The 11147-nt window shown below is 45.2% G+C and overlaps 1 protein-coding gene across 1 annotated transcript; it reads left to right on the top strand.

The window, feature by feature from the left end:
• Positions 1–1987: 1987 nt before the first annotated feature.
• IER3 (immediate early response 3) lies at positions 1988–4729 on the top strand. The gene is made up of 2 exons (XM_060238231.1): positions 1988–2263; positions 3443–4729. The coding sequence occupies exons 1-2, from the start codon at positions 2045–2047 to the stop codon at positions 3785–3787; spliced, it is 564 nt and encodes a 187-aa protein (XP_060094214.1). The 5' UTR covers positions 1988–2044; the 3' UTR covers positions 3788–4729.
• The last annotated feature ends 6418 nt before the right edge of the window (positions 4730–11147 follow it).

Genomic DNA, 11147 nt, shown 5'->3' on the forward strand with positions numbered 1-11147 from the left:
CCAGTGGACAGGAGGGATTTGTGCTGGAGGGTTATAAGAGGACAAGCAACTTGGCAAGAAAGATAGGGAGGCAGGGGCTAAATAAATGAGAAGATTAAGGGGTAACAAAACCCTCACAAGAGGCATAAAGACAGGAATGGCTTCTGTGCAACAGGATGGTCTGGGTAACAGAGCAGCCAGAGACAGGGAAGGAAGAGATTAGGCTGTGGTTTAGGGGCACAGCATCTAGTTAGCCTGCAGAAGGTCACAGGTTCAGCTCCTGCTATTTCCAGGCAAAATAATGAAATAGCAAGTGATACAAAAGACCTCAGCCTGAAAGCCTGAAAAGGGTCCAGGCAAATAGGTGTGAAAAACCTCAGCTTGAGACCCTGGAGAGCCGCTGCCAGTCTGAGTAGACAATACTGACTTTGATGGACCAGGGGTCTGATTCAGTATAAGGCAGCTTCATATGTTCATATATGTTCGTAAAGCCTGGAGAGAGAGCTGCTGCCACACAGAGTAAAAAAATACTGATTTTAGTAGACCAAGGGTCTGACTTAGTATAAGGCAGGGGTGGCCAAAGTTGCTTGACATAAGAGCCACGTAGAATACATGTCAGATGTTTGAGAGCCGCAAGAAGAAAGGAAAGAAGACAGGAAGGCAACTAGATGGAGGAAGTGGAGGTGGAAAGAGAACAACTTTAAATGCATTCTCCAAGCCCCTAGCTGGCTTGGCTTGGGGAAGTGATTCAAAGATGCCTTCTCCAAGTTGGCTGATGGGGCATTGGGGGCTTCGAGAGCCGCACAATATGTATGAAAGAGCCACATGTTACTCCCAAGCCACAGTTTGGCCACCCCTGGTATAAGGCAGCTTCATGCATTCATATCATGGAAGCGTCACATAAGATTGAAGGAAAGCAGCAGGTGACTGCTACTGAAAAAAAGTGCAAAGGAGTAGGCGAATTTCCCACTTTAATATAAAAATAACCAACTCAGTCTAACCAATGCAGCTTTCAAAACCCAAAATATATTTCTGTGCATTTGCTGTACACACCAGAGCAAGGGTTCTTAACCCTGAATGAGGACCTTGTGTGTGATGGTCACCAACCAAGTTTGTATTTGGCAGCTGCCACTACTGGGGGTGCCCTGACCTGGTTAGCCCTGGTCTTGACAGATCTTGGAAGCTATGCAGGGTCAGCCCTGGATGGGACACCACCAAGGAATACCAAGGTCACTATGCAGAAGCAGGGAAGGGCAACCCACCCCTGAATGTCTCTTACATTGAAAACTTTACTGGATCGCCATAAGCCAGCTGTGACTTGAGCAAAAAACTTTTTTTAAAAAAACTATTGGGAGTGGTGGTCTTGCATCTGGGATTTTATTCTCATGGCTGAATAGTGGTAGGAAACAATGCTCCTTCATTGGATGCCAAAAGCCATTGGGAGAAGGGGCTACCTAAAATCCTAAATAGCCATTCTCCCTGTTTGTAGAGTGCTGTTGGTAGTGCTGTTGGTGTGTGTGTGTGTGGGGGGGGGGGTCATCTGATCTCCATTAAGAACTACAGTGTCAGAGAATGCCTGGCAGCTGCTCTCTCTCTGTGTTTTTGGTTGCATGCATTTATAAAAACCACTGACATTTCTGGGATTATATCATAGGCTGGGAGCTTTACGCCCCTCCATCTCTGATAGATAAGGAAGCATTAAATGAGATTGTGTGTGTGTTTATTTTCTGCATGGCGCGCCCTTCCCCCCACTCTCACTGTTTGCGTTTACACAACCCTCCCTCTTCCTTTCTCACTCTCCCTGCTTTGCGTGACAACTCCCCATTCAACTGGGCCAGCAGCCAGCAAAGACTGACTGAATGCAGAAGTTTGGATTTTCCGAAATGAGCTGTCACTCTGACATCCAATCACAAGCATTCTCTGCTCCCTCCTTAGCCAATTGTATCACGAGGGGAGTGTCGCCACTGCTGTTCATAAAGTCTTTGCTGGCAAGCACCTCATCCTAGCTTATTACTCCACTGAGCAGACTTCAAAAGCCAGCTGCTCTCTCGCGCTTGCTTCCTACATGAGTTCCCTGTACGGCACAACAACAATGTGCTGTGCATGTGAGCCCAAGCTGCCTGCACTAAAGATGATCAAGGTCCCACATCGGGGTCAGCCCACAGGGCCCCAGTACTTCACTTTCGACCCACTCCCAGAGGTCGAGATGAGTTCAGTCTCCAAGAAGTTCTCAAGGACCACCAGGATCAAGAAGAGATCCCGGAGAGTTCTCTATCCCCCAGTGGTAAGTTAGCAAGTTTGGACCCCTGTAAAGAAAAGGGGATAGGATTTCATGGGGTGGAACCAAGGGTACTATCAGCCAGGACTCCTGGGTCTACTGGCAAAGAAGGGGGGTGCATCTGACAGGGAGCAGGAGGGGAACTGTGGGACTAAGGGTGGAGTAAAGTCTACTGTTTAGGATTCTGTTGTTCTCTCAGAAAAGAGATTTGTCTTCAGGATCTTTAAGACGCTGGTCTCTTCACAATGTACAGAACCAGTGAATGAGGGAAGCTAAATTGTAAATGTCCCCTTCTTCATGCTTATAGAATTGCTTCCTCTTTTTTCCCCCTGGCAAAGCCTCTAGCAGTTGAATGGCTGGTCAAAACTCAGCAGATGAAACTGCCTTACCTGCTTACTTTCTATATACAAACTGTCTTTGGGGCAAAAGAGCCTTGCCAAAAAGAAAAAAAAGGAAGCCAGTATGCTGTGAGTCAGGCATGGGTGCAGGAATTGCTTGCAATTAGTCATCTGTCATTACGTCACTCCTCTTCTCTAAAGCCTCTGAGAAGAGAAAGCGGCTCGTGCCCTAGTTCCCTCTCTTCTCCATGCTCTGGGTGTTAAAGGATCTCTGATATAACACCCCAGAAACAACCTGGTGCAGTCAGCTATGCTTTGGTTTCCCTGAGTTAGAGTTGCCAGCTGTAAGTTGGGAAATTCCTGGGGATTTCGGGGTTGGAGTCTGAGGGTTTGAAGGGGAGAAGGACCCTCAGCTGGGTATAACAATATCATAAAGTTCTCCCTCCAAAGCTGCCATTTTCTCCAGGGGAAATGAACTCTAATCTGAAAATTAGTTGTTATTCTGGGGGATCTCCAGGCTCCACCTGGAGGCTGGCAATTCTAGTTGCAACCTGTTAGCAGAGAGATGGGGGTCTAGTTACAGGTGTGGGTGAAGACAGGAGGAATGGAAAAGGCTGTGTCTTATGAGGAATGTGTTGTGTCTAGATAGCCATTTTGGCTGGGGCAAAACACACAACTGCATTCTAGGAACCACCCTATGTGTGGGTTTCTAGGCTGCAGCTTGGCACTAGCCAAGGAGAAAGCTGGCAAAAAGGCTCAATTGAAGCCTTTTAAGAAAAAGCCTACAAGGATGCTTGATTTAATCCTCCCCTCCCCGTATCTAATCACCTCGTCCTTCTCTTCACAGGTGAAACGCTACTACCCCACAGAGGAGCGCAGCTTTGCCAAACGCCTCCTGGTTATCCTTCTGGCCATTGTCTTCTTCCAAATCTACAGTGCTGAAGAGGATCTCACAATGGCGGTAGCCTCCTCGAGGGCTGAGGAGGGCCTCTTCACTCACTCAGGGGCAAAGGCAAGGGAATCCCGCTGTGAACCCTTCCTCCTGGACCAGCCTGGCACCACCACGCACTCTCTGGAAATGCAGGGGGCAGCCAATGCCACCAGTCGGCCCTGGGGAAACCAGGAGACTTCCCCTTCTTCTACCATCCTAGACATCACCCAGTTCCTGCTACTGAGCCAGGCTGCTTTCTGAAGAGCCCTCTAAGCTAAGGAAGGACTTTGGCTGGGGGAGGGGAAGGGGCCCTTTCCTGTGCAGGGCTGGGGTGCCAAACAAGTTAACACCGCCAGGACTCTGTAGCCTTCTCACAAGCCAGCCAGGCTGATGTCAAACTCAAATCAACACTACATCTGCAATGGGGAGAGGTTGCACCCCTTTTTTGCTGTCGAAGATCAGTCATCTAGCGAGCAAAGGGAGGGGGATTAATTTAATATTTATTAATATAATAATAATAATAATAATATAATATTTTATTTAAACTGACTGGTATTTAAGATTGCCTGAAACTGGGAGTTTGCTAAAGAAATGCTGGCTTGCACTCTGGGCTGAAACTAGACACAAAATAATATTTTGTAATATTCGCCTCCTTAGGACCGGCTAGAGTTATAGTAAAATTCCTTAGGAATGAATCAGAATCTCTAATCTGAACCAGTTTGCTGATGTAAAATCTAAATTTATAATCTGCTAGGAAATTAGAATTGTGCTGAGATGCTCTTAGTTAGTCTGACTTAAATGAAATTTGTGTGACGTATAAAAAAGTAGAGAATTATCGACTTGCAAAGTGTTTTTTGTGAGTATGGCATTTCTTAGGTTAATGGGGGTGGGAATCTCAGATGTTTGAGCTCCTTGACACTTTTAAAAAAGAAGAATCTAAAGAACTGTTTTAAATCTAGGACTGTCATGCTCAACATCTTCTGCTCTGGGTCTCAGCCAGCACCGCTCCTTTTATATGTTTGCTTACCATGTAAGCATGCTCTGTCTTAAGAGCAAAGGCCGTATCCAAAGAAGCATTTCTGAAAACAGACACAGTTAATTTATTTTTGTGAACTGCGACTTGCATGACAACACACTGTTCCACATGGACCATCTGAACTCTGTATGTTCTGTGAACAAATGAAATAAACCTTTTAAAAAGGATTTTGGTTTTCTTTTGTCCTCACTCATTGGGAAACGTAAAGAAAGTATTGGGGGGGAAGCGGGGAATGAGAACAGCAGGATAATCATTTCTCTTAATAATTAAGCGTTGTTAACACCCTCACGGGGTTTTCAGGGCAAGAGATGAGCAGAGGTGGTTTGTCTGTCACTGCCTTCCTTGGTAGAGCAACCCTGATCTCTCTTGGTAGGTTCCCATCAAACTACTTACCATGAAGTACTAACCTTTTTCTTAACACCGACCCAATGACACGTAGCAGTGGCTGAACTTCCACATGAACACATGAAGCTGCTGTGTACTGAATCAGATTCTTGGTCCAGCAAAGTCAGTATTGTCTACTCAGATGGGCAGCAGCTCTCCAGGGTCTCAGGCGAAGGTCTTCCACATCACCTACTGGCAAATCTCTTACTAGAATGCTACTGTTCTTTCTCCATCTTTCAGCATTTCTAGCATTCTAGTAATGAAATAAAGCCTGGAAAACAGTGTATAGTAAAGAAGTAAGGCACCATCAGACTACTGCATTCAAAATTAATAAGACGGTCCCAGAGGAAGGATCATAAGGATCCGAAACAAGAACAGACCGGTTTTGCATCGTCAGACTGTATTGTTTGGAAAGAACCTGATATCATCTTATGGACGGTAGTGAAGTTGTGTGCTTTGGATGGTATTTGTCACTGAATTTGTTACTGAAAATTACATTGTAATGCTATGTTGTGAATGGAAAGTATTGTAATTATATTTTGATATTGTTTTGTAACACCGAGAGTATCTCTTCTGTCGTTTCCTGATTGTTAACCTCCATGGTCCCGGCATTGTATGACGGTTGCAGATTGATGGCAGTGTGTAAACAGTCCCGCATTGGTCTTGTCAGCCACCAGCGAGCCTGCAGCAGACGTGGACTATTGCACCCTTCTTAAATCTTCGTTCGCGAAGCCAAGCCGAGAGAGTATGTGGGTTGTGTTCTGGGTTTGGGAATTTATTTTTGGATCAGCGAGGCTGCTGTAACAACTTAGAAACTGGGGAGAAAGGCAGAGTATAAATGAATTAAATTGCAGTGAGTAATGTAAGAGAGCAAAGAGATGCCATTGTTCTGAGCAGACAAGGTAGTTTGTGGCAAATTTTTTTGTCTCTAGTTAAAAGATCTCTTGCATCAGAGACTGAAAACATCTTCTCTCTGATACCTTGAGGAGCTGCTTCTAGTTAGAGTTAATACTGGACCAGACATACAGTGGCTGGATTCAATCTAAAGCAACTTCCTATATTGATAGCAGGAGTGTAATGAGTGGATAGGATCCTAAAGATATATCCCCAATCCAGTGCTGTGTCAAGCAGCATTTCATGCAACTGAATGTAAGTATTGGTAAAACTCAGACAGGAAATGGTTTCAATGCCAGTAATACTGCCCAAATAATTACTGTGTTAGATCTGATATCTAACAGGCGCCAATGGCACCATCAATGTCACAAGTCAGAACTTGTTCCATCAGATGCACTGAACTTAATCTACAAAGCTGCCCATTAAATGTGCTGAGAAACTCTGCAAGAATGCCACACACATAATTGTGAAGCAGAGAGGGGCTCAGCAATCACAGAAGAACCTACATCATCACCCGCAAAAAGGCTGTTGCAGTCCAGAGCAATGAAGTGGCACCAACGTGCCAAACATGCAGGCACAGCAGACCGCTCCGCATGACTCATGCAAGCAAGACAAGCTGCATGCTTCAGTGGAAAGTTGAAGCCACCGTGGCTGTTCCTCTGATCTTGGTTTTGTTTTGTGGTTGTTTTTTTTCAAGATGGGTATAAAAAGCAGGAAATAAAATTTGGGAAGTGGTGTCCATTGTCCAAGAGATTGGCGTCACACAGAGTGTGACACCAAAGGAAGTCCAAAGTTATTTCATATGACTTCTTTTTTGGATGACCGCTTTCTCTGAATATTTATCTCAGCATGTATGTCTGCTTACTTTCAGACATACACCATATCAGACCACACACCTTTTTAATGCCTTCCCTCCATTGGAAATAATGGATAGAGGCACCTTCTTTTGGGGCTCATAGAATTGGATCCCCTAGAGAAAGAGGCACTGGATGCTATGCTGAAAGTTTGGTGTCTCTGTCTCAAAATACAGCCCCCTCCCAGAGCCCCAGATACCCGTGGATCAATTCTCCATTATACCCTATGGTAATTGGTCTGCATAGGGAACAGTGGAATGCCCATCAGACATCCCCCACCCCGCTTTCTGATGGCCCTGAAGTGGGGGGAGGGCCTCCAAACCAGGGAATCCCCTGCCCCCACTTGGGAATTGGCAACCCTAATTGGAGACAGAGGCTCTGTTAGATATAATACAGCTGGTGAGATGTTCTTCTGCACTCCTTCCTTCTGTTCGTTCAAGAAAAGATATGATCCCTCTAAACTACAGAATCTTGTGAGCAAAAATTCTGCTTTGTGAGCTACTGGCATTAAAGTGAGCTACTGACATTAAAGTTGTGAGCTACTGCATAAATTAGATTGCCTTGGGGCCATTTTTCCTGAACTAAGACAAAAATGTGTGAGTCGGAGGCTAAAAATCTGTGAGCTAGCTCACACTAACTCAGCTTAGAGGGAACACTGGATATGGTTATCCACTTATTCCAGATGAGTTTAGAATACCATGGACAGGTTTTTATTGACCAGGAGGGGAGCTTGGTGATTTTTTAGGGACCTTGGGAGGGGGGTGGCAGCTGGTATTCTTTTGGTGCATGGGGCCTTGAGATTTCTGGTATCATCAGAGTATAGATGGAAGACTTTGTTGCTGCATAGAACAAGCCTAGTGGACTTCTGATGTGTCAGTGAGTAGAATATATGATTCAGGGTACAGAATCAATAGGGAAATTAAATGCTCACTTCTGCTGGCTGAAAATTCATGTTCAAGTCATTTAAAAAATACCTGATAGACTAGACCCAAAGACAAAGTACTAAATGAAAAGCTAAAAGGCCTAGTATAGGGGTGGCCAAACTGGCTCAGGAGCCACATGTGGCTCTTTGCTCTTTCACTTATATTTTGTGGCTCTTGAAGCCCTCACCACCCCATCAGCCAGCTTGGAAAAGGCACTTCTCTCTTTAAACCGCTTCTCCAAGCCAAGCCAGCTGGCGGTTTGGAGAATGCATTTAAAGTTGCTTTTCTTTTCCACCTCTACCTCCCTCCCCACCTCCATCCCTCCCTCCCTCCCTCCCTACAACATCTGACAGTCATGTCTTGTGGCTCTCAGACATCTGACATTTATTGTATGTGGCTCTTAAGTTAAGCATGTTTGGCCACCCCTGGCCTAGTAGTTGACCACCAGTCTCCCCGAGGTGCTTCTCTTAAAGTTAAAAGATTTCAACCCTACAAGTTCATTCCTTTTCAATTGGAGTGGGTCATTCCTTTTCATCCAGTTTTTCAGTCTTGATGCAGGAAGGGTGTTTCCCTTTGAACACTTGGAGAAAGATAGAATCCTTTCTGTTCTGTGTGGAAGGCAAAAATTAACCTTCATGCAAATAGGCAGCAATTCTCCATCGCATATCTCATTCTAATTTGTGATAAGGTTTCCAGGTTACTCAAATTGTATAAGCCTTCAAACAAAATATGGGCCTTCAAACAAAATATGTCCATGCACTCATCATTTGAAACTGCCCTCTTAAATATCTAAGTTCAAAGGAGGAAAATGAGAGAGAAGGGAGCCCATGACAACTTCTGAGGCTCATTTTCATAAAAAAAACAAACCCATTATATCTTCAGCCTCAGAGTGTGGCTACCATTTTTATAATATGTGAGAGCTGGTGTAGTGTAGTTGTTATACTAGGACCAATTCCTCACTGCCATGAAAATTCCTGGGTGACCTTGGGTCAGTGGTTATCTCTTAGTCTAAGGCAGCGTTTCCCATTTGCGCTCCAGCCCCTGCCCCCCACGCCGCCGAAGCCACCGACTGTAGCACTCTCTGAGTGTCCTCCAGGCAGAGGACACTCAGCGATACTGAGACTGTGCGCTGGCCAGAAGCCTTCCCCCGTCCCTCTCTGATGTTCGGAAACATCAAAGAGGGTGGGGAAAGTTCCTGACCAGCGCATAGTCTCTGTATCGCTCCCTGAGCATCCTCCACCAGGTGCTGTCTCTGTATCGCTCAGGGAGTGATACTGAGACTGCACGCCAGCCAGGCATGCTCCTCCGCTCTTCTCTGTTTTTTGGACCACGGGGGGAAAAACCTCCACCCAGACCTCCACTCAGACTACCAGGAAAACACCGGGCCACGGGGGGGAGGAGTTTGGGAAACCCTGGTCTAAGGCAAGACATTTTGTCATAAGTTCCAACTGATTTGCTCAAAAGTGTCAAGTCAAAAGTGGCCTGTGGACAATCGAGTTCCTGGATGACCTTGGGTCAGTCATTCTTTCTTAGCCTGAGGCAAGACATTTTTGTCACCAGACCCAACCCTACTTTGATTTCATTACAGTCAAAAGTGGCCCATGGAAAACAGAATTCCTACACACACCAAGACCTGATTTGGATCAAGAACATGGGTTAGCGAGACACAATTCCAGCTCAAATGCCTCATCTCGTTTGAGCATTAGATTTAGGATTAAAAATGGAGGGAGGGACTTCTGCTACATTGTGGCATCACCATTTCCCATTACCTCATGTAAAAACTACCTTAGGGGCTTGTTATTTAAGATAAAAAGGAAATATCCATATATGCCTCTCTGAACTGTACAGGAGGGGTAACTGTACAGAGGAAGGGTGGAATAAAAATGTACAAAATAAAACAATGTGCTTGTTAAAAAAACAATGATTGACGGAATAATTATTTCCCCATCTGTCACAGTATTGGAAGGCTGGTTTTAGTAGCAAGAATGCCTTGGACAGGAGAAATGGTATGCTGTTGACAGGTAAGAAGAGATAATGAAAAGCTAATCTTATACCAATAGGTGCCCCTCTCTAGTCTAAAAAAGGCAAATAATATTCCAGCCCACACACCATGCCAATCATGGAGGGGGGTGGTGGTAATCACCCTTGATTCTTCCAAGTCTTCAACTGAAAATTGCATAGTCATTTAGAAGAGGGTGTTCTAGCCAAAGAGGGTTTGATATGCGTGAATTTTATTGCATCTAAGCAAGTGATCTGAGGAGATTATCTCTGTGGGAATCTTGTTTCTTCAAAATAAGCTTAGTGTAATTCACAGAATCCAGCACTATGAGTAATGCAGAAGCATATGATGGATGACAGAGGCTTAGAAGTGTGTGTGTGGGGACTGTACTGTGATGTCCCCCAGTAAACTCATCAGGTTCAGAGAACAACAGAGATGACAAAAGGGTGCGGAATAGCTGATTGGCCTAGGCTGGAGGAAATGGACATATTTAGCTCACAGATTAAGGAAGGGTGTGAGATGGTTTGCATAATACCAGTGAGGAAAATTGCCTAATGGGGAAGAAACACAAAACTTCTTTTACTGTAACATTTCTGAGCATAGTAGGGTTGCCAAGTCCAATTCAGGAAATATCTGGGAACCTTGCGGGGGGGGGGGGGGAGCTTGGAGACTTTAGGAGTGGAGCCAGGAGACACTGGAGGAGGGGCCAGGAGCAAGGGTGTGACAAGCATAATTGAACTCCAAAGGGAGTTCTGGCCATCACATGTAAAGGGACTACACACCTTTTAAATGCCTTCTCTTCATTGGAAATAATGAAGGATAGGGGCACCTTCTTTTGGGGCTCATAGAATTGGACCTCCTGGTCCAAACGTTTTGAAATTTGGAGGGTGTTTGGAAGAGAGATATCAAATGCTATGCTGCAAATTTGGTGCATCTACCTCAAAAGAGCTCCAGATCAATTCTTCATTATTCCCTATGGGAATCGGTCTCCATTGGGAATAATGGAGTGCCCAGCAGACATTCCCCCCCCCCCCCACATTCTAATGACCCTGAAGCAGGGCAAGGACCTCCAAATTGGGGGATCCCCTGCCTCCACCTGGGGATTGGCAACCCTAAAGCAAAGGGACAAATTTATTCAGAGGAAACTACAAACTCTTTAGTGGAAGGATCTGTAGCTCAATGGTAGAGCATCTGCTTTACATTCAGAAAGTCTGTGGTTCAAGCCACAGCATTTGCAGGTAAAAGGGGTAGTAAAAAAGGTAAAGGTAACTCCCTGTGCAAGCAAAAGTCATTTCCAATACTGGGGTGACATTGCATCACAACATTTTCACAGCAGACTTTTTATGGGGTGGTTTGCCATTGCCTTCCCCAGTCATCTACACTTTCCCCCCAGCAAGCTGGGTACTCATTTTACCAACCTCGGAAGGATGGAAGGCTGAGTCAACCTTGAGCTGGCTACCTGAACCCAACTTCTACCAGGATCAAACTCAGGTCATGAGCAGCGAGCTTGGACTGCAGTACTGCAGCTTTA

This window comes from Heteronotia binoei, chromosome 5 (assembly GCF_032191835.1).
Source record: "Heteronotia binoei isolate CCM8104 ecotype False Entrance Well chromosome 5, APGP_CSIRO_Hbin_v1, whole genome shotgun sequence".
NCBI lineage: Eukaryota > Metazoa > Chordata > Lepidosauria > Squamata > Gekkonidae > Heteronotia > Heteronotia binoei.